At 45.3% G+C, this 24261-nt stretch overlaps 1 protein-coding gene and 1 long non-coding RNA gene across 3 annotated transcripts; one reads left to right on the top strand and one right to left on the bottom strand.

Annotated features, from left to right (window-relative positions):
- The first annotated feature begins 1912 nt into the window (after nt 1-1912).
- LOC124062981 lies at nt 1913-6186 on the top strand. The gene is made up of 3 exons (XR_006844023.1): nt 1913-2041; nt 3316-3377; nt 5587-6186. It is a non-coding gene; the product is annotated as an uncharacterized LOC124062981 (long non-coding RNA).
- On the bottom strand, nt 3714-5180 carry LOC124062970 (cocaine- and amphetamine-regulated transcript protein). Of its 2 annotated transcripts, XM_046396138.1 has the most exons (4): nt 4750-5180; nt 4224-4307; nt 3980-4118; nt 3714-3880 (listed from the first exon to the last, which is right to left on the bottom strand). In XM_046396138.1, exons 1-3 carry the CDS (start codon nt 4936-4938, stop codon nt 4011-4013), a joined length of 381 nt encoding a protein of 126 aa, XP_046252094.1. In that variant the 5' UTR covers nt 4939-5180; the 3' UTR covers nt 3714-3880; nt 3980-4010. The 2 variants fall into 2 exon arrangements, with proteins under 2 accessions (XP_046252094.1, XP_046252085.1); XM_046396129.1 differs by having other exon boundaries at nt 3714-4118; nt 4750-5116.
- Nucleotides 6187-24261: the final 18075 nt, after the last annotated feature.

Here is a 24261-nt window from a genome sequence, read left to right as displayed (position 1 = left end):
CGCTAAAGTTAAGTGCGAGTGCCGTACCTGAGAAAGTTCTCAGGTACTTCCTGCCTCTGCTGCTGTGGCTCTTGTGTATTTTCATAGGTTGTTAATGCGGTTTTGTTACAGCTGGTTTCAGGAGTCACCACCAGGGGGCGGCGGAGTTTCCACGTGACTTTGATCTGCGGGGCTCCCGGCTGCCTGGCTGCCTGACTGTGAGCGTGGGAGACATTTCCTGTGTATAACCTCTAAGACAGTAATAACAACACAGTCAGGTTTAGTGTGACACACTGCAGGGTCACCGCGGCTTCCTGTGAGCCTCCGTCAGGACGCCCGGCACAGCTGGACCCTCAGCTGGACCCTCAGCTGGACCAGATACCACGAAGAGGCATAAAAGTACTCCGTGTTGGTACTCTGTTAATTTGGTGTTTACAGAGGACAGAAGTACACTGAATGTTTGCAGTACTCAGTCTGTGTACTAATCTGCTGCGTGTCGGTAAACCTGAAGGAACTTTGTGGTATTTTGGTACTTCATGCGTACTTATAAGTACACTGCATGACTCTTCTTAGGCTCCAGCTCCGTAACGCAGTCCACAAAGGAACTGCGGGCGTCCGTAGGCGGACCGAGTGGTCGGTGGTTCCTACACACGGCACCTCAGCAGTGCCTTGTGAAGGCGTTGTGCTGCTCTCTGCCACGCGGGGGCCCCTCGTGGTGCTGGGTGGGCCTTGGAGGAACGTCCACGGGTTTCCGCTGGGCGGGAGGACCCACGCAGCCAGCCGACTCTCGACCCTTTCACGCACAGCGTGTCTTCACTGTGCTCCGCTGATTTGAGGGTAACAACGACAGAACAGACTAACGCACATTTAACACACATCCCGCGGGATTTGGAGGGTCCACGTCTCAGCCACCGGAACAGCACGAGGCACAGACTCAGCTTTCACCCATCAGTTACTTATTTCACATTTTACACGTGGTGTGTGTGTCTGCTCAGGTATGTACTGACACACAACACGAGCAAAGCAAAACTCCGTGCGCATGCGTTAGAAATCACCTTCGCCGCCTCAAAGCGCCGTCTGCTGTTGAGGTATTGAGCGGGTTTACAGAGAGCAGACACCATGTGAGACTGTATCACCTGTCACCTGCGCCGAGTCCCCATCCGTCACGCTCAAATTATCACACAAACATTTCTCCCCAGGGCCGACTGATGCGGGTTTGGGTCTCAGCATGTCGGAGGGGAAATAAAGGCCCGCGTGTAAGCATCCAATCAGTCTGCAGTGGAGGTAATTCTCTGACCAATCGATAGCAAATCCTCGCTGTCTGGACGAAGTGTTGCTGCTCAGGATCTCATGAAGACTCTTACTGCCAGCCCAGCTACAGGGGCGGAGGCTTTCGCGTCTGCGTTTGTGCATTTAATCAATTAGCTGAATTGGAAACATGCAAAAATAAACAAATTAGGCAGCCAAAGGCCTTCCTCTTGTCAGTTTGCAGACGACCCAGAAGAGGCGAGGCTTTGGACAGTCAGCCGGTGCTCACAGAGGCGGCAGGGCTAACAGGCCGCTGACAAACGCGGAGACATTTTCCATCTGTTTGCCGGGACGACACCAGATGGTTTCAGGCCAAAACATAATCTCTTCCGAGGTGCTTTTTGTGTCTGAACCGAACCAGACCCTAAACGCAGCGCTGACACAACGTGGATTTGAAATCTGAAACGTGAATAAACGTGACGTTTAAACGCATGAAACGACCAAAAGTTTCAGCTAATCTGTGGTTTGCGCAAGCGTGCAGTGCTGACATTTAATGTGGTGAATCTCAGCCCGGCCGGACAGCCTTTAGACCTCCACCCCCGTCACAGGAGGAGCGGGAGGGCATCCAACTGTCTGCTCCTCCTGTGACGGAGGTGGAGGAGCAGACAGAGAACAGAGAACAGAGAACCCTCAGACTGAAGCAGAGTTTGTCCTTCATGGCTGAGACGCTGCAGTTCCTCCACCTGTCAGTGAAAAATTAATGATGCTTTCCCAGGAAATAACAGAACAATCACAAACTACAGTCTGCCTTCAGGTCCGTGCAGCACACACACACACACACACACACACACACACACACACACACAATGGACCAAGTCAACATTATGTGCTCGTCTCTTGTGCATAATGGGTGGCGGCTGGCAGGCAGCGGAGAGGAAGGCTGGACGGGAGATAACTGCAGTAATGTGGAACATGTGCTGCTGCCAGGCCGCAAATAAGAAAAGCAGACTTGGAAGTCAACTGGAACATCAGTTAGGAGTCAATAAAAGCGCGTTTAGAGGCAGGGATTTCAATCAGCAAACGCTTCATGACCAGACGCGTTTGTGGGTCAAATCCGACCAACTCGTCAAGGGTTTCGTCTGCGCGCCACAAAGCGTGAGGAAAAACTGGATTATGTTAATGGGAGGGAACCTCCGAGACCCCATATTCAAATCCAGGTGTCCCCTCAGACAAACAGAACGTAAATAAAAACCACAACAAGCAAACCCGGCCTGCAGTCCACAGCAGTCATTAAGTAATCAGAACTAAACATAACTCCATGATTATCGCTGCTGCTCAGTGGGATAAGATAAGATAAGATGAATTTTATTGATCGCTTGACGGCGTGATGGTGTGTGATTTGTCCACGTGGTGTTGCCGTACATCAGCAGAAATCGTTGCTGTATTGTGTGAGTATTTGATGGCTGTCAGATGTATTAAAGTGAAAAACTGGAAAGTGTTAACAGGCTGCTTCACGGTCAGCTGTCACGTGTTTTGAAAATACCGTTTTATTAATCAGGAACCTTCAGAACACGTTCCACTGGATCCGTTCATGTTCCCGTCAGCTGTTGGGACATTTGTTATTCTATAACACCGTGTTTCTAAAACAAAATCCCCCACTTTGAGCTGGAGGAAACAGAAGGAAGAGCGTCACAGTGGGACGTTAGGTTATAACCGGCCATGCGGCATCATAATGATCACTTATGAAGCAGCAGAGTCCATCACATTTCACTGACCAAGAACAGCGAAACTCATCAACATGTGCGTCACTAAACTCATGATGCTGCATGGCCTGTTATAGCACACTATGAGTCCTCACTACAGCCGAGTGTTCAGGTGTGTGCAGGTGAGGATAGGCAGTCATAATGCATTATAAGCCCCATCAGTCAACCATCATTATCAGATCTGATCTTATCACACCTGTAATGTTTCATGACTGCTGATCTTATGTGTGTTTATGAAGCGTTATGAATGCGTATGTGTGTTCATCTTTAACGTGCGACAGACCTCTTAAACTTTGGTGAGCACACTGAAACTCTCCGTCTTCAGCAGGTGAAGGTGAAACCAGCCTCCTCACATCCGGCTCGGACTGAATGAAAGCTTCAGCTCAGGTGAGTGCGCCGCCATGATTCAGATGCAGGCAGTTTGCACGTGTGTGATGTCACAGGTCGGAGTCACACCTACGTCATAGCTCAGATATTGGCTAAGATCATGTTTAAAAGAAAACAGCAAAACGTGTGCGTTATGTAAGTGAGCGGCCTGCTTATGGAGCAGTTCGGAAAGAAGAGGCGGCCACTCCGCTGCTTTACAAAACAAGACGATCCACAGTTTATTACATGACCATGAGTCACACACAAACATTCATCTGAAACACAGCAGCTCCAGCTCAGAGACACCGGACGAACAATCACTGTGATATTGCTGTGTGTGTGCGTGTGTGCGTGTGCGTGTGTGTGTGGTCCTCAGGTGAGTTTACTGTGCAGTCTACAGGTTATTTCTACCTGCTATCACATGACAACAAATGACCCTGCTTCACACATGAAGTGGTTCTGAATATGTACAGGAACTTTACGGCTCTTCATGTCGTTCTCGCGTCCCGCCCATCGCCAGCATCCTTACAGACATAAAGTACAGTTAAAATACAGAGCTACTCCTGCGCACTCCCCGCACCTGCTCCTCGGCTGCATCATAGAAAATATGACAGAGGAATTACATCTCAACGCCGCATTCACGTCCGGAGAGGCTCATAAGCACTTCAGCAGGAAAAAGTTGCAGAAAGCTCCCCGGGGACAGTCGCACATCTTGCCGATCCGAGCGCCTTTCCTCACGGCGCACTGCTCCCCGACATCACACTGAGGGGGAAGCAACAACAGCACACGGTTGGTTTCATTTCTCCCCGCCACATGCATCAGTCAGTACAACATGTTTAAGCTGGGCCGACATGTGAGCTACAGTACCGTTGGGACTTGGCCAAATTTCTTTTCCCACAGAGGCAGTCGCTTCGCCTGCAGCTTTTCAAGAACTTCCTGGAGAGCCCCAAGCTGCCGAGACACGCGTGACAAACACAGCCAGGGCGCTTTGGTTATTTTAGCCACATCCAGATAGAAGACATGACTTATGAGTGGCTAACAGTGCAAAAGGATCATGCAAGCAAAATAAAGCAGGTTGCAGTAGTGTACAACGTAGTTCTATACAGCTTACACATTCTGCCTGAAAAGGTAAAGGTGCATACGTTTTTACCAGATGTTATTCATCTTAAAAGCAAACATTTCTGAATTGAGTTTGGTTTATTTTAAGATGGTCACAAATTAAATCAGCGGCCGCATGTTAGTCTTTATCCAAGCCCAAAATAACCGAATTTAAAAGTAACGTGCAAAAGATGCACTAAAAATAATTTTCAAGGTTTAATAAAAGCATTTAAAAATGTATTTTGTTGTCGTTGCTAAAAGCTCTAAAGTTGCGTCGTGCTTTTGCAGAGCTTACCAGCTGCTTCTCACTGGTCAGGTTCGGACCTTTGGGGTAGAAGTCCCGCAGGGCTCTGGGGCTCAGCTCCTCCTCGGACTCGGTGTCCAACACTTGGGCTCCAGCGGCGCTGGAGAGCAGCAGCAGCAGCGCGCAGAGGAGCGCCGCGCTGAGCAGCCTGGAGCTCCGCATGGTCCCGGTGCGCGGCATCGTGTGGCCCCTTCCCGTCTCAAATAGTCGCTCCCGCGCGCCAACACCTTTTTATCTGACTCCTGCCATCTGCTCGCTCCACCTTATCCTTTGATTTTTTTTCTTTTTGTCATGCGTAACAGCTGCCTTGGGTGAGTCATACCGTAAAAGTTGCTGGGCAAAATATGCCCCCAAAAAGTCAACAACAGCAGCAGCAGCAGGGCCGCGTTACTGATGAAGTAATCGATTACTCGCTGCTTGGACGGAGACTGGAGGGTTTTAAACGGATGAGGTCATTTCTGTGGAGTTTGATGAAGATGACTTGCTGATTGCGGTTTGGAGGGTGAATCTGTAACTGTTGTCCTATGAGATTATAATCTGCAGTTTTAACAAGCACTTAATGGCAAATCTTTGTTGGATTACAGAAGGAATCACTTTGAATAACAGCATGATGTGCTTTTGTCACCTAGCAAGTTGCTTTATTTAGTATTCGTTTAGCAGCACTAACTTTCACTGTATCGCTTTTCCATTATTACCTCAGAATGACATTTGCAGCCTCTGCTGCACTTAAACTGGGTGACTCAGACGGCTCTTTCTGCTGTAAAAGATCAGGAAAGCAAACAGCGCAGGCGTTAAACGTTCTTCTTTTCCTTTCTGTGTCTCTCTCAGAGTTTCAGGTTTTTCACTTTGACAGTTTGAAAGACTTTCAGGCTTCACCTTTTGTCCGACGTGCAGAGACTGAAGGCCCAGAGGATGAACTGAGCTTTGATTACCGGCCGTGATGGAGCTGCTGCTGAGGGCGAAACGGTGATTTGCTAACCTGCTGAAGTCATTCATGTAGCAGGACATCTCATTAATGACAAACAGCAGTCAACAGCCTCACATGTTTACTCATTGTTTTTATAGAAATGGCTCAAAATGTTCTATTTTACAGTGTGATGCTGAATGATAAAAATCTAAATGTTTGCGCCTGTGCGATAAAACTTCAGTTGCATCTTAATTAACAGTTAATAATTCAGTAAATTAAAGGGATACCTGCTCTGAACTTCATCTCAGGGTCAGCATGTGCAGTGAATGGAAGCAGTCGGACATGAGAGCACAAAGCAAACAGTTGAATGCTGAGAAAAACCTCAGATTTGACCGTGAAATTAAAATGCGATGATGAAAGTGCACTTTGATGCTGTTGTGTGACTTCACTGTGGCTCAGCCCACCATAAGGATGCGAAGGAGGAATGTTTCCACTCAGTATGGACTCCTGCTGCTGCTGCTGCTGCTCGTGTTGTAGTTTTAATCCTTTGTTTGACTTCTCCGGCTTCACTGCATTGATCTCCTGTTTCGGGTCTATCAGCACAGACGGAGATGGAGGAGCAGGAAGCTTTGATTGTGCTTGAGGCTGCATGACTCATGCCTCTCACTCTCCCCACTTTTAATGACTGAGACGCCAGTTTCATTCACAACAAGCAGACGATTTCATTCACAAACATGAGCTCATTTGGTTTTTGTTGGGGTTTTTTGTGCCCCGCGCCTGACAGTCATCTGCCCTCAGCTGCAGACACTTCGCTGCTCTGATTTGTTTCTCGGCTTGGTTGGCGTTGAGGACATTGGGGCAATTGGCTCACTCTGCCGTCAGACTGTGTACTCCCAAGCATGAATGACAGCAGATTAGCATCACTAATTATATTTAAAGTTAGCTGAGTCAGTTGGAAATGTTTTTCCTCTGGTTCATACAGCTGAATGTTGTTATCCTGTGGTGTCTGCCGTCTGGAGCTGTGCGGGTTTCTAACAATAAAGATTTAATAAAAGACACCCACACTCACACCTGCAGACGGTGTTAGAGTTTCCACTTGACCGGAGCAAAAAGCATAGACCAACAGGCCAACAGTGTCAGTACCCAGAAGTTTAATAAAAGTACAAATACCGTGTTAAAACATTACTTTGGCAAAGTGAAAGCTGCCCAGCAGCCATTGAGCAGAAGTCTTAAAGGATCGGATATTAAATGCACTTATGAGGTGTCAAAAGTGGACTTGGAGGTTTGATTGATTGTTATATTCATATTCAGCATTTTACCAAAGTGGGGGAAAAGCGGATGATGAAAGTGGGTAAGGAGTGAGTCATCTCGCTTCCTTCTCATCTCTGTTGAGCGTCGCACATGCTCAGTACCGATCTGGCACTCCTGAGAAAATGGCCGCTGGTAAAGACTTTCTCAACTCAAGTGCAAGCGAGCAGCAGTTGGAGGACGCTGTTTGAGGGTGAGGAGCGTGAAAACATCAAGGTACGTCAGGTTTCCACGAAACTTCCTCACAGAAACCAACAGCATCGAATGGAAGCTTAAACATGACGGTTAGCTTGGATGAATAAAATGTTTTGCACACGGGCGAGTACCAGTGGACTTAAATGAAACTTCTGTGTCGGTTTCGCACACTAAAAATGAAAACCTTTTTCCAAAGGTAACCAAAGTGATTTCATTGAGATTTCTGTCACACTGATGTTTAACTCGCCACGAGAAAAGCCCAAAAGAGTGAAGCCCCACTGAAACGTCCAGCGACGCGGTTGACCCCATGAAGCTCACACAGATTTCAATTTCCTGTCCCTGGGAGCTGAGGAGGTGCTTGTCGGCTTTCTTCGCCGCGTCTCCGTGCAGATTGAGTTACCTCCTGCGTGCAGGTCCAGCCCACCTGTTGCTCTGCTCACAGCTACAACAGCAGCATCCATCCATCAAAGGAATTCATGACAGGTGAGTCACTCGTTCCTCTGAGGACACCTGCTTCACGTCCTCCCATATTCTTCTCATGCTGTCAATCGTTTTCTTCAGGCTGTAATTTTATTTTTGTTATCTTTCTGCACGTATGCCTTCAGCTGCACGTGTGTCCGTCCTCTGCTGGGAACCTGAGCTTTGGTCCCTTTTCCCTCGTCGATGCTTTTGTCTTAGCCCAGCAGAGCAGACTGACGTGATCCCATCTGTCTCCCTTCATGTTGTGTTTTTAAGGGTCTGGCTTCAGACGTTTCTGAACATGTTCTGTGTTTAAAAGAACAGGATGTCCAATGACTTGCAGCCTTCTGTCAGCGGTTTCTGCTCTCACAGTGTGTGTGCTGTCGTTCATGATGCCTCACAGTGAAATAATCAGCCGTCAGGTGCGGACGGGAGACAAACGGGCCTGCAGAAGAGCCTTTGTGACGCAGACTGACTGTGAAAGAAAATAACATGTCAAACCACGCAGTGACCGCTTGTGTCCCGTGTGGAAGCTTCTGGGTTTGTTATTTTTCTCCACTCGCGTTTTTCCTTCCCCCATCAGGTTAATTTATTGTACTGTGTGAATTAACTGACAGCAGTTCTAATGAGTTCTCTGTTTGCAGTGTTTCCCATAGCGATTGGTTGAGGAGACAGCTAATCGAGGTGTGTGTGTGTGTGTGTGTGTGTGCATGCGTGGTGTGAGTCTTGGTGCCAGGCTGAATGCTCGTATGACCTCTTCTCCTGGTCCCTCGTGGCGTCCCAAACGCGTCTCTGGCATCAAGTAAACAAGCTTCTATCGTGGACTCGTGTCTCCAAAATGTCAACTTTTTCAGGGGCTAAAAATAGCCTGCGTGCTTTCAGCTCGGCCGCTGTGCTTTTCCCCGCTCGTCCTGAAGCAGGACGGCGGGTTCGTTTCACAGCCCAAAACGTGTTAAATGCGTGTAACGTATGTGATGTCATGAGGTCTTTGACTCTCAGCAGTAATTTGCTCAGGTATTTTAAGGATCACAATCCAGCTTGAGTAATTATTTTCTTCCCCGTATGAATAAATTGTGATTATATAATATTTCTTCCTCTGTCATGTAGCAGCAGTACATACTGGAGGCATAATTGCTCTGCTGTGTTTGTTTCCTAAAAGAAGTTTGAGGTCTTGTTTTGGGTAAATTGGGAGCTTTATGTTGAGGGAAGGGCAGAGAGTGAAAAGGAAAGCGTGAGCGTCATTCAGCGAGGCGTCTCTCTGCAGAGCCCAGCCTTAATTACACACACCAATACGACTGCTGCTGAGCTGTCTCGTTAGCGAAGAGCTTCTCCTTTCCGGAAAACACCTCAAATGGAGACTTGAGGAGGAGGAAAGGAAGCAAAAGAAGGAAAATGAGGTGACATAAGAGGATCACGTCAGAGCTTTTCTGTATCTCTCACACAAACGCACCAGTATGTCTTCTCAGCGCTGGTTTTTGATTGGTCATCAGGTGGCGTTCCAGCCGGGCCGGGTGTTAATTCCAGAAGTGACTCATCACTAATTGCTATATCTCGAGTCTCACAAGTCATCAGTGTGAAATAAGAGTGTGATTAATGAGCATCATTACTGCAGTGGTGTCAAGCAAATGTGATATAAAGTTTAAAACGCGGAGTTCGACTCCACTGGTGGCTTTTGTGTCTGCTTTCATGACTGAGTGAGTCAGCCATGTGACCGTCGCTTTCACAGGATCTTTGGGCCACATGAAATTAATTTTGTGAATCTTCCTTCAGAAAACCGTTTCCAGTAGACATTAACATGACAAAGCATTAAGTCACTAAATCACTGCTGCTGCACATCATTTCAGGCTGCGTGTCAGCGTGGCTGTTTGGTGGATGTTTGATTTTATTCAAAATGCAGGACAAAAGTATCCAGACACCCCTCTTCATGGGGTTGTTTCTCAGGGTTTGGGCTCGTCCCCTGACTTCCAGTGAAGGGAAATCTTAATGCTTCAGCACACCAAGACATTTTGGACAATGCTATGCTTCCAACTTTGTGGCAACAGTTTGTTGAAGGCCCTTTTCTATTCCAGCATGACTGTGCCCCAGTGCACAAAGCAAAGCTCCATAAAGACATGGTTGGATGAGTTTGGTGTGGAAGAACTTGACTGGCCCACACAGAGCCCTGACCTCAACCCCATCCAACACCTTTGGGATGAACTGGAACGGAGATTGTGAGCCAGGCCTTTTGGTCCAACATCAGTGTGTGACCTCACAAATGCTCTACTGCATGAATGGGCACAAATTCCCACAGAAACACTCCAACATGTTGTGGAAAGCCTTCACAGAAGAGTGGAAGCTGCATTAGTGCCAAATATAATATTATTATCTGATATTTGTGATATTTTTGCAATGTGTTATGAAAATTATGATTATATTTTAGTTTTCATACTATAAAAACTAAATAAAATCTTTATCCCATCCCATTGATACAGATTTAGAATGGCAGGAAATGCATTTTCAAATCAAATCAAATTTTTTTCTGGGGTCAGATTCAATTTGTCTACTGCTGCCTCTGCCAGCTCTCGTGTGATCAATAAAGTTTATCTGAGTCGCTTTCTGATAAGGCAGCCTGTGTAAAGGGTTCATAAACAAAAGGCTTCAGTGCCTTTGAGGAAACCTTTTGGCTGTTTGTGCTGTCTGTTTATATCAGCGCAGTTGGTGATCCTTTATGTTCAATAAGTTTTCAATAATTGGATTTCGATGGGCATTAGTTCAGTGTGAAGTCACAGGCCGTGCAGTCAGGCGGCCGTCGGTCGTCGGTCGTCGTCGGCCTGGCAGACAGCTGATGCTGATTGCAGATCAGTCAGAGCATCCTGCCTCCAGGAGTCAATCAGCAGGGCGACCAGGTGTGACGAGGTGTGTTTAACGCAGCGGGAGGCAGCACCTCTCTTCACACCAGCCCTGATTCGCTGACTGACAGAAGCATCGGCTGGATTTCCTGTATCAATGACCTTCAGCTGTAACAGCAACACGGCGCCCAATTAGGCCCGACTCAAAGAACACAGCAGGTTTTCAGTGTCTCTGTCCTCCCAAAATGAAATCTTAATTTTAGCTTCCATAACACGCCCCAACAAATTTTCTCACCTCTTTTTATTTTTTGCTGTCTCTTAACCAGCTTTGCAAAACTCCCTCCGGCACAATTTATGCGCTCAAGCAGCTGCTGATTGCCTCCTGTCACAATGAATCTCTTCACCGGGTCTGTCACTTACATTCTTTTTCTTTTTATACGCCCTCTTTTAAATCTCCTGGATTACATGACACAATCTGCATCGTTAGCACGTAGGGGGAAATGCATCTGTTTCAAACCCGCGTGGGTGGAGGAGATGATTAATGTAAAAACCTGTCACTTCCTGCCATTAAATCATAATGCTAAGCCCCTTGAAGGCTGGCCGGTACGCTGAAGACACAAAATGTTTCGAGCGTGGGCAGCACAAGTCCATCTTAAACTGTCTGTCATGTTGCAGAACATTTCAAGCGTGTTAAGGGATGATGAAGCAGCTTTGATCTCCCCTCCCTGGGATTAATATTTCAACTTTTATGAACTGGAAGAAAAGACTATTAACGCAGAGAATATCACAGAAGGGGCCTAATAATGACATTGCACTGAATAATGAAGTATTCATGAGGAAAAGTACCTCACTCCGCCCTTTCCTTTTGAACCCCCAGGACGAAGCCGCAGCGCTGAGTTCACTGGATCGGTAAATAACATACACTTGGACAAGTTCGCTCTGTCAGCCCAGCATCCTTCAGAGGCGCTCTTGTGCGTCACTGTGAGGTAATTAAGGGTTGTGGGTTCGGGACCTTTTCTGCTCCTGTCTGCCTACACGGCTTACATTTGTCCTCAAATAATGCACACTGTGCTCTGTTCTGTAATTGCAGTGTAGAGAAGCAGTCCGGTGACAGTTTTTGCAGCAATGATAAGAATTTCCCTCATCTCTGCCTGTGTGTGTGTGTGTGTGTGTGTGTGTGTGTGTGTGTGTCAGAGAGAGACACGTGCAGAAACATGCACATGCCGTCTTGTGAACAAACACACGACACACAAGCATGAACACACACACGCACACACACACAGAGTCTATTCTCTAACAGAGCACACTCATCTGGCACTGGAAAGTTTTTGTGTGCACGATTTGTGTGGTTGCGTTTATCTTGAAGCCGTAAGGCAGTCAGGTTTGATAAAGTTTGTTTTCAAGCACGTTTGAGAAGCTTAGTGCTGAAATCATCAGTCGATTAATGGATGAGTCAACCAACAGAAAATTAATCAACAGTGTTAATAATTAACAAAATAATCTGAACACGTGGACCACAAAATAGCTCTCCTGGTAAAGGCAAAAATTACATTTTGGCTTAATGGCTTAATTTATTTTATTTTATTATTTGTGGATGGAGAGTTAAAGTCTATTCTCTGCAGCAATTTCCTAATTTTTCAAAGTTTACCAAATTTATTGTCCATCCCCACTGAACACAACCGGAGTCCAGTCTGATGACAGGAAATCAGAGTCTGAGGTGGTTTCACTGCTGGGTTTGGTTCCTGGCATCCCGGGACTCAGTCAGCTTGTCGTAGCCATAGCTGCATGGCTAACTGGGCTAACCGGGCTAACTGGCTACTTAGCTGACTTTAGCAACAGGTAAAACTCCCCACATCACCTCAGCACTTTAGCTCTCCTGCTCTTCTGTTTTATATCATAGCAAGTGGGTCTGTGAAGAGTTCACTCTGTGCTCTGAATGTCTCTGAACAGAAAAAAATTAACCACTGATTAACTGATGATCACAACAATGACTGTCACTCTTCTATAGAGCTGTCTGAAAGCACCTGAAGCTGACTCAGGATCAGTGTTTATCTGAATCCACGGATCACCAGCAGAAAGTAGACGCAGTTAAAATCAAGTTACATAACAAACAGATAAACCATTAAATGCTTGTAGCACCTTAAATGTACCTGAGCTCTTCTGGGACTTCAATCAATTCCAATCTGAAGTTTCTGTCATTGTCAGAGGCAGATACAAAGTCATTGCTTGCAACTCAAGATGGGGAAAAAAATCAATAATGTCTGAACTATTCCAGGCTTTTCACAGCCGTAACGCGGCAACTCGAAGTGACAAGGCAGGTCACATGGAAGAAAAGATCCCAAGTGCAGCCTGAATGTCTTCACCAGGCATCGTTCTTATGATGACTGAGACGGTCTTTTTAGAAAGCAGGCTGTCGCTCCCAACCATTTCTCAAATAAATACCTCACTGTGTTAAGTTTCTATCACGATGATACCACAATAACTGAACCACATGAAGAAAAGGTCAGTCAGCACGTGAATGATGGAGGAAAACAGATGATGTTTATGCACGTTAACATGGTGATGAGGGTGATGTGATTTCCCGACCATCTCGTCACAAGATACCGAGTTTACATGAGGGCAGGACATGAAGGACGTGTCAACACACCAGCTCAACACTTGTCTCGTGACATTTCCAGCTGGAGCGGGTCGAGACCAAACTCCTCCACAGCTGTCTGCATCTGCTCACGCAAACTGCTGGAGAACGAGTGTGATGATGCTGTTGCCTGTTGTATCACCTGAATCCTTTGTTTCCTCTCGTCGTGTGTGTGTTGATGTTTGGCTGTTGTGACGGCAGCACATTTAGTAAATGATGAAAAGAATCAATGGAGGCAATCAGTGGACACGATGATGATGAGGCAGCTCGATGTCGTACAGCCAAAACAGAGCAGCTCACCGGCAGTGAAGTCAGTTGTTTTGTTTGGTGGGATGAAATTTGCCACACGGAAAACACTTTCTTCAAGGGGAACAAACGCCGCAGTCATAAATATGTTTTCAACGCCTTCTTTAACCGCGTTGCTTTAGCTGCTTCTTCATTTGAAGCCCTTCCCTCTGCGCCTGCCGAAATGTTAACATTTACACATGAAAAATATGAAAATGGGGCTCCCGGTTTGGCTGATAGAACCTTATCCTGACAACACTCTGCATCACAACTTGTCATTTGAATTTCAGATTCTGTGTTCATTTCACAGCTTTTAAGACGCCCAGTTTGGCATCAGGACTCCTGGTGAGTCGGGTCAGATGGACTCGGGACGAGGACGTTCATCACATCACATACGAACACACGTGATTCACATGTGAAAATGGAAATTTATGTGGAAACTCTAATTTACATGTGACAAAAGCCTTCAGCTTGTGAAAATGTTTACAAGTGTTCACAAGCCTGGTTTTGGAATCAGGCGGAAAGGCCAGCGTGGGGCCTCGCTGGTCTTACCTGGACTGTGAGAGGAAGCAAAACTGAACTGAAGCACAAGGTCCTTCAGTGAGAACACTCATAGTAATCCAGTCATCCGGTGACATTCACTGCTCAAATTCCTGCTTTCTGTGATGTCAGACCACTTCAGACTGTGGTGAAGGTCAAATTCTGACCACGAGTTCCATAGTCTTAAGGTTGCAGTTCACCCAAAAAAATGAAGATTCAGTCATCAGCCTAAGCGTAAGCGCAGAGCAGCTGATCGGGATGTTTCTCTAGTCCAGATCCTGCAGTTTATACGCCCGCCATCCTGAACAACTCGCTGTGGACCCAGTGAGCCACAGGAACGTCAGATAAACATTATCTCACAACAAAATCCAGGCAGCTATTACATTTCCCTGCAGTTTAGTTGCACATAAACTTACTTCCTGCTCTGGCACTGAATGTTGGTTTTCGACTTGCATCGTCAGGTACAGAATCATCCATTAAGACCATAATTCCCAGGGTCCTAAGCTGGGTCCTTTGAGGATGTATGATACCTAACACGTTTAATACCTGTGGTGGCTGGGAGCTCTCGCTGACATTTCCACAAACAATGTTTTTGTAATTATCATGTCAATAATTATGGTGGAGAAACAAAGGAAAGCCGTGGGTTTGAGCAGCAGATGTTTCCATGTCGAGTGTAATTACCAAAATGTCAAATGCGTCCTTTACATAACATTGCAGTCAGCTCATCCTTTCTCTCCTGAGCACACAGCTCAAGTTATATCCCTGCTGAGGTTTTCAACGTGACAAAAGTGTCCCTCTTCAAACTGTAATCTCAGCTCAGGAAACATGCAAAAATGTGCTGACACTCACTAATGATGGAAACGCTCACTTAGACTTAGAAAAAAGTTCACTTTTCCTCTCGTGCTTTTTGCTCGTTCCTCTTCCTAAAAGGCTCTCTGAGAGGTGTTTCTGCTGATGGCGATCCTGAGAGGTTTAATCGCTGGGGGAAAGCTGGATTCATCATCGTGTAACCTCAGGGGAGGGGGTGAGGTGGGGTGGGGGGTGTTTGGCGGTCAGGAGGAGAGAAACTCTTCACATTTCCTCCTCCTCCTCCTCCTCCTCCTCCTCTGTGCGACCACACGAGATCTGCAATGGAACAGTTAGTCCAAAAACACAGATCGATCTCATGATGAACCGAAGCTCGTCCACTGGATGTCCCAGACAGACCGTCCTCTCGTGGAAGACACAGCATTGCTGACATAAAAATGGATTTTTCTTATTCTTCACATCCATGCTGTCATTTGGCAGAAAAGCAACACACGATTTGGTTCAGCAGTCCAGTGAATTGTAAAGGTAAAGTGAAAAACCAAACTGGCAGCCATCTTTGATCCAAAGTCACTTCACACTCCGTCCCCCGGGACCATAACACATCTGAGACCGCCGACCATCAGCGGTAGTCAGACCGACCCAGCAGGCTGACAGCCAAACGTGTCGCCATGCTGTGCGTTCTTTCAATGCCTTGCAAAGAATCAAAACTTGTATGAAGACAAGTGTGACTGGGCGGAGTGATCACAGGCACAATAACCGTTTTTGAACTTCAGGTCTTATGGATGTCTTTTTATGGAAACACTGGAACCAGATGAGTGGAGGCAGACTAATGAATCCTGTATGTGAGTAATGTGTTGGCGGTGCACCTCGATTTATCTCAATAGAAAAATCCCAAACAGCTGACGTGATCACGTGATAGAACAACCGCGACGGCTCTCGCAATCATCACGCCTTTTTCACACCTGACATTCACCGCCACATCTTTTATTTCCTTCCTGTCTCTTACACTTACACATAAGAGCAGAAAAAGCTGCCGTCCAACAAGCACCCAAAACTAATTAGAGTCCTTGAATAATTAATCCTGCAGAGCAGCTGTTATTAGAGTTGTTGTAATGACTCACATTAGTCACTGAGGATTTCTCTGTTTGCTTGTGGACCAAACTAATGTCTTCTGTCTGACAATCAAACCAGAGTAATGTCTCTGTGAGGAAATTAGTTCAGGCCTTAAGGTCAGCGGTGAGCAGCTTTAATCTCCTCGTGTTCATGTTGATGAAACGTCACTCATGTCAGACGGTTTCTCCAGGAGCAACACGAAAGCGTCATGAGAAGGAGCACAGAACACAGACAAACAGGAAGAGTCCACGCAGCGCTGCATCTCAGTGCAGTGGCTAGTGTTGCATTCAGTGACACGTCAGTGAGCGGGACGTTTTATTATTCACGCTGCAGGAAGTGATGATCAACGACGCTTTCATGTGAGAAGTGCTTTTGTAAAATGTCAAGGTGTCTCGTTTCTGGAGACGGACGTGTCGCTTGTCTTTTCTTTTATGTAACGACGGCTGTCATAACCGGCAGCACATCACGTGACCTCAAAGAGAAGCTTAACTTTGGCATTTACGTTAAAAACCTCCTCTCTCGTCAGACTCGCACTACGTCGTCTTTTTAAGATCTGTCAGTCAGCTTCAATTCGTGACCCCGGAACCATTTATCGTATTATTTCTGATCTTCACTGGCAGCTGCTGCTGTTGTAATGGAACTGCAGGTGTTTTCTGAGCACTTTAAAGACTTTTTGTTCAGATTGAATTGATCTGCTCAGTGAATGAAGACCACGTGATCAGAAGCAGCTGCTCAGTGGACCTTGTGGTGGGATTATTGTACAATTTATTGATTAAATCCACCTTTCTCTGATCTTTTAATGTGGATAAGAAGTCCTTAAAAACGCTCAGAGAAAATCTGCAAATTCAACACCTGGGCCGAGTGGACAATGGTTTCCTGTTTTATTTTGTGGTGTCTCGTCTTTGGCTGCTTTCCCTCCAGTCTTTGCTCACCTGCCCCGCCCTGATTGTTTTCACCTGCGTCCAGTCTCCTCTGTGAGCCTGTACCCGTGCTGGCCTTGTGTGGTGGTTGTCAGTTCGTCTGTCTCTTTGTCCACTTTACCCTTGTGTCCTGTCAGCATTTGGATGCTTCAGCTTGGTGAAACAGGAATGGAACTGAACCTTATGATCAGAAAACAGTATAACAGGCAGGATCACTTTGTGCAGTGAGGTTAAGTCTTGAACCCTGTGTTGATTTACTTTTTTTAAAATTGTTTTTATCAGTTTTTAAACATTGCGTTCATCCTTATCTAATTTTATTCGGCCTTGTGTTATAAGTCGTCTGGTCTCTCTGGGCTTCCGTAGACTCGTCATGTGCCAGGAGGACACTTTTAGGACACCAGTCGTCCACCTTTCAAAATGGTGATAGTCAGACTGAGTGGATGAGTGAAAGGAAAACCAGTAGGACCAGGGCCACCACACAGCGGATATTCGTGTAGAAACAGCGCCATCTTCTGGTGGCAAACACAGTGACACAGCATGGAGAGACATCTCACTGAAGCCTCCTTTCTGCTTCACATTTTACAGTCAACACAGTCATGTTTCACTTGCATTTAGTTTGGTTCATACTTTGTCTTTCATTAGGAAATTACTGCACCAGTTTAAGAACACGTTTCACAGATCTGATCCTTTCTTAAGAAATCTTGACAAATGTCAGACCGACCGAAATGTTGACAAATACAACAAATGTGCCATTTTGGAGGAATAATTCAGAAGAGACAGAAAACTAAGCTTCATTCAGGATTTCATCAGCTTGATTCCATCTTTGGTTTATGACCAGATATCTGCAAACTGATCACATTCCCATCAGCTTCAGCTTTGCTTTTGTTTAGAGCTAAATGTTAGCATGCTAACACACTAAAATAAGATGATGAACCTGGTAAACATATCAGCTGCTCGTCAGCATGTTAGCATTATCATCGTGAGCGTGCGCTAACACAATTCTTTATTATTACAAGTCATGGGTGAGATGTTCCAGCAGCTGCAGATTACTGGCTTTAGATGAGGTTTGGAAGAATTCAAAAATGATTAACTTTTCCATTGTAGTTTACTGGCACAGCAAAATTGCATTTCAAAACAGCAGTTTGTCCAGAAAGGAAGTTGGTGTTTACACTGAGGATTATAGTGGATTTCTGGAAAGACGTGATATTTGAAATGTCGTGTTTATGACTGTAAGCATCACAAAACAAAACATCAGTGAGACTGCATGCTGCTCAGAGTTCAGTGGGAATACGGTGTGTGTCTTTCTGACCCTGCAGACTTCCAGACAGCCACTTCTCTTCTGTCCGGGACTTTATTCTGAGGAGTAACGCAGTCTGGAGGAATCTCATTAACATCAGGCCCCGACGGCGATGCTGGTGGCTGAAGCAGATTGTGTTTTCCGTCCCTGCAGGTTACCTCGGTGAAATTATTTGCAATCTGAGCAGCGCATTTGGGAACTCGAAGTAATTGCATTTTCATTCTTGTTCACAGCTCAGATGTAAGTGTGTGTCCATCCATGAACCCGCACACACACACACACACACACACACACAACCAAAAGTTCTTCGGAAGGATCTGAAAATGAAAATGAGCCTTGAGTTATATTTGAATTACATCTCAGTTTAATGGATTTCCATTTTTTGCCACTGTGTTAGCTCAGTACCGGAACCATTCCTACTGAAAACACAATTACAAATCTCGCCCTGAGATACGCATGATGGATCCTGTTCATAAGCTGTACAGCTCACACAGTCTGAATGGAGAAGCTGCTGGTTTCTCAGAACGTCTGGGGTGTTGATATGATTTAAAGGCAGGAAGTCGATGTTTTACAAATGTGAAGACTCAGCGGTTAATAGAAGTCTTTGAAGGTTCAACTGATTCTTAAAAATTCTGATAAATGTGGTGAAGGAGCTGATGTTTTACGCCACATTCAAAGCAACAGAGCAACAAACAGCGAGTTCAGTACAGGCAGCAGTTCCTCTCAGGTTTTTATCCTGGTTTTAGTTTTGGTTTCCTGCTTCATTTTAATCTTTAACTTCTTTATTTGTCTTCTCAGAGTTTATTTTGCTCAGGTTAATGTATTTTTTGGATTTATAAATTCCCCACTCATTTTGATTTCAGAATTGTTTCTATTCCAGTTTATTGCCTTGTGTGAAGCACTTTGAAACCTTTTGAGGTACTTTGAAAATATACTTTTATTTCATTTACAGGTGACACTATAAGTGAACTTCTAAAATACGCTGTAATCCAACTGCAATCAATTTGTTTTTCTGCAGTCCCCGTTCATTATGCAGTGTTTGTAAAAGCCATCACAGGGGATAATCTCATTAGTGTCGTCTGTACATTGCATGTAGACATTCAATACCTTCCGTCTGAATGACTGATTCACCCCATCGCAGCAGATCTGTTCGGTTTCTCCCCACTGAAAGAGTCGTTCAATATTCTGTCCAACAGATAAAAATGTGTTGAGTAAAATTATTAGTTTGCTGTACTGCTGCACTGGTGCATCACTAATCCCCGTACGACATTAACGAGAGCAGAACCTTATCACAATGTGTGGTAATTGGTACCTCAGACTAATCCAGTCAGTCCAGGCTCTGAACATCATACGGGATCCTGCAGAGAACCACACCATCCAGCCTCAGACCAACAGTCACATGTGAAAATCAGCTGCTAACTTGCATGGGGTCACAACCCAGAGTCACCAGCACGTCAGAACATTCAGGGGAGACAAACATGTAGGAGGTTTCAGTTCTGTCTATGTACAAGAATTTCAAATTACTTTTGCACAAAGCAGCAGACTCGCATGACTCTGCAGTACCCCTCAGCCCTGTATGTGTGTGTGTGTGTGTGTGTGTGTGTGTGTGTGTGTGTGTGTGCATGGTTCACTCTCACCATCCTTGTTGCGCTCCACTGAACACCACCCGTCCAGCACCAAACAGCAGACAGACACAGTTAGAGGAAAAGTGGAGCGTTCAGCAGCTAAAGAGCAGATGTTCCCCCAGGAGTCGCAGTCTGTTTATTCCCAGTAAACGCAATACAAAACAAATAGGAACCAGTTTAACGACAGAGCTGGTAACAAACATTAGATGGCCCTTTTTACATCAGTTATCATGAATACGATTCTTCACGCCACGTTCATATTTATGTTCAGCGCCTGGTAATCAGCACTCTGTTCGTTTTAAGCAGAATGCACACGGCTCATTGATCAGAGGGTTTGATTACGCTGTTAACACGAGAGCGCAGCTCGTTTGGGAATTTTTCGAATCTCTTATCAATAATAAGCGAAGTAAGTCAAGTAATGGAGTCAGACTGGAGGGCAGCAGCGGGGAGCATCAGTCAAACAGGATGTCCATTTCATCACAGGATTAAAGGTTAAAGGTTAACAGCTGATCCTTCGGGCAGTCGGGAATTGACCCTCTCTAACTGTCTGTCTCTCACATTAAAGAGCAGAGCACAGTAATGGAGGGCCAGTAATTGCTCCATACATTTCTGTATCTCTGGGGAGACATAAAAATGTGCTGTCTGGCTGCAGTGGTGACAAAGAAAACCTCCAATAATCAATATTCACCTGGAAATGATCAGAATTAATCCTGCTGTGCACCGAAAATCATCTACTTCAGTCAGTTCAGTTTGTGTTTAAACAACATTATTACCTGCCTGCTGTGTTCTGAAAGTTTCATTGTTGATTTTATTTAAGTACACTGTGAAAATACTGCACTCCAAGTAGAAGTCCTGCATTTAAAACCTTACTTAAGTAGAAATATGACAGTGTCAAAGTAAAAGCAGTTATTGTGCAGTAAAATGGCATCACAGTGTCAGTCTGATTCTGGACATTTCCCACACACTGATGCTGCGTTCACTCACCTCAGAAGTCGGAAGTTGGAGCTGGGGATGACGTCACACTCAATACGACCGAGTCGTGAGGTGCTCTCGATTTTCTGATATGGACATCTGACTTCAGGGTGGCGCCACAAATGAAATTTCCAACTTGAAATTCTGATTTCCCAGTTCAAATGGAACGCACCACACCTCTCCAGCCACTCCCCCCTGACCTGCTGTAACCCCTGCTCACCTGACTGCTCCACCCACCTGCTCAGCTGCTCCCACTTCCCTCATTACCCTGAAGTACAGTACATGTATGTCAGCTCAGTTTTATTCATTTATTTTCTTCATAGGCCACTAGTGTACTCCGTTAGCGCCGTCATCCTTGTGCACTGAGCGTGTTACCTGGGTGTGTCCAGGTAAAAACAGGGTGTGTCAGCAGCCGAAGCAGAGCTCTCTGATGCACACTGTAGAACAGGAGCTGCCACCAGCTGAGGACAAGTTACTGCGTCAATTTGGTGCGACCCCCTTTGGACGGCTTTGGTAAAAACTACATTACATTTGTTCATTGAAATACTGATGATGGAGACAACAGCAGTTAGTAGTGCTGAAAGTCTGCCTAGAAACAAATGAATTTTGTGTGACTGTATGCTGACACCATGGAAATACGTGAGACGATTTGTGCATTTAAAGTGACACCTGAGAGAATAAAAAACACACTCCTCCTCTCTTTGGAGTCAGTTGAACTGACAAACACTAAAATGCGTTAATGGGTTCAGTCCTCTCACGGGTGTGGCTGGTGGCTTGGGCTGCCTCCTGTCACTGAGCCTCAGTCAGAAGTTGTGTAACTGAGCGACTGACATTATTGAGTCAGTTTCCTGACTTCATAACGCGTCTCTTCTTGTCACACAGCGGTTTCACATGAATCTGTACTGTCACTTAGTCTAAAGTCGCACGGTCTAAGTTTAATGAAATGAACGAGCTAATTAAAGTTACAAACAATGCAGGGTCCCACATGCCTTTGAAGACGGCTAATGGCTCACTTTGCAGCTCGAGGTGTCCTGTCAGCAGTTTCACAGACTCTCTTTTGTAATTGTGGGCTATGAAAACTCAGCTGCAGTACAAGTGGCCACTGGGCCTTCGTATTCAGGCCTAAATGACACACTCTGACCGAACTGTCAGGGTGCATCATGGGTAATGTGCCGGACAGGTTTTACTACTACTACTACTTATTTTAACTTTTATTTTAAACTGCTCATCATGAGCCCAACAATGAGTGCAGGGCTAAATTGTTTATTTGTTTGTAAATTGTTGATCACATAGATTGATAGAGTTTATATATTTTGGGATCGTTTTAGATACTAGGTTAAGAGGTTAAATTATACATAGCATTTTTTGCATAAGCTAACATACAACAAATCTTTGCACCTGTTTTTTATAAATGCAAATATAATTTCCATTATTTTTATATTCACATATTTCAGTGTATTAAAGGAGTGCATACTGTAATACACAGAGTGTGTGAGTGTGTGTGCGTGTTTCCGTGAGTGCATCGAGTGTAAAGATGTGTTGAATATGATCCCACGCAGCCTTCTTCTCCGCAACAGACAAAAACAAAAAAGCTTGAGCCGAGCAGAATACAACAATGAAGACACTTTTCATTCACTATTGACTTGTTGTTATTACAGGCTAAATTGCTCCAGGCATCGAGCGAGGGAAACATTGCTCTGCTGTTTGTCTCCCCCACTTTTCCCCAAAGCCAAAAAGGACCAAAGGACCTTTAAATGAGCTCTTCAGTCTTTTATGGCTCTGTGGATTAAGACTCCTGGGACAAATGAAAAGCACGTATCTGCTGGCTGCAGGCCACATGCGTTGGCGAGCCTAATCTGCTCTGCTTTTCAGCATTTCTTTATTATTTGGAGCGTGGCTTTTGTCACAGCTGGATGCTTTTCTTTCATTAGCCCCAGCGACAGCACTGTGAATGAACTATATTTATTACAAGCTGTGGTGAAATGTGTGCAGCAGTGGGGAGCGCAGAGCAAAGTCTAAAGAAAGGTCAGTTTCTGAAAGAGTTTCAAAAATAAGTCGAGCTCACTTTTCTTAAGTGCAAAACAGTTCCGAGCAACATTGTGGATCTGAATGCCCATCCAGAAATGTTGAGCTGTCGTGCTGGCTCAAGTGCTTGCCTTTTCACTTCATACTGAGCTACACTGGACTTTAAAAACATGTTTCACAATGATGACCCAGCTGGTGTTTACCACCGAGAATCAAAAGCAAAATATCTGCTTTGATAATGTGACGCACCCTGTACTTATAAATTACTCATTATTGGCCTGATAATGGCAAGTTTCTGTTGTTGAGTATTGATCAAAACTTAAATGACAGCCGCTAAACAGAAGCCGTAATACGAAGTCACAGTGAATTCACTGACTTTACTAGCACAGCGTCCACACACTCTGATACAGTAGGGGGCGCTATGCAGAGAGGAGGGACAATATCTCCAATGTCTATCTGTTGGGTTTTAACACAACACAACAGCTTTCATTACCCTCAGGTGTGCATAAACTGCAAGTTGTGGAATTCTTTTTAAAATACAAAAAAGTTAAATTACTGCTATATGTGCATCCAATGGGGCAGCACGGTGGTGCAGTGGTTAGCACTGTCACCTCATAGCAAGAGGGTTCCAGGTTTGAATCCCGGTCTGGTTTTCTCCGGGTACTCCGGCTTCCTACCACATTACCAAAAACATGTACGTTAGGTTAAGTGGCTGCTCTACATTGCCCCCTAGGTGTGAGTGTGAGAGTGTGTGGTTGTCTGTCTTTGTGTGTTGGCCCTGCGATTGACTGGCGACCAGTCCAGGGTGAACCCCGCCTCTCGCCCGTAGTCAGCTGGGATAGGCTCCAGCTCCCCCGCGACCCTGACGGATAAGCGGTATAGAAAATGGATGGATGGATGATGTGTCAGGCAATTATTGTTATCCACTGAATAAAATCCATGTTTTGCATCCCAGATGTGATTTAAATTTTGAAATAAACTGAGAAGCAGCTGAAGAGACAGAATAAAACAGAGCTAAAAGGGAGAAGAAGAAGAAGCTTCTGGTTTCCTTAAGACAATTTAAAAAATGCAAGACCTTAAATGCACCATATGCTGATGTGGAGTAAGAAATATTCTGTCAGGGTTGGACGGCTTTCAAAAACATAAATAATATTAAATGAAAATACAGGCTGTTCACTGATGTGATGTAAATGTTGGCAGCAGCTGGTGTGAAAACACACCAGCTGACTGGCTGATGTGTGCAGCAGCAGCTCTCGTTTGCACACTTCTGTCCTTCAAACAACCTTTGCATAACAAGTGACGTGTAAGAGGGCATGAAGTGAAAGCATTTAAACACTGTTCTCACTGCTGAAATGTCAAAGGTTTAACCAACACGTGTAACACTGCTGACAGAGTATAAACTGGTGTTCATGTATTAGTAACATCTGCCACATGTTCAGCTGGACACACACTGTTTGACACCAGCTCAAGACCTAAAATCATATTTGCTTTGTTTCTTCATTTGATCCTGTTATTATTAAGAGGGAGAGAGCGAAACCCCAGCCTGGAAGGTGACAAGACGTCGAATAAACAATTAACAACTGAGAG

The sequence above is a fragment of the Scatophagus argus genome, chromosome 1, assembly GCF_020382885.2.
Source record: "Scatophagus argus isolate fScaArg1 chromosome 1, fScaArg1.pri, whole genome shotgun sequence".
NCBI classification, from domain to species: Eukaryota; Metazoa; Chordata; class Actinopteri; family Scatophagidae; genus Scatophagus; species Scatophagus argus.
The sequence above is the reverse complement of the archived record's forward strand: the minus strand, read 5'-3'. Positions and strand labels throughout refer to the sequence as shown.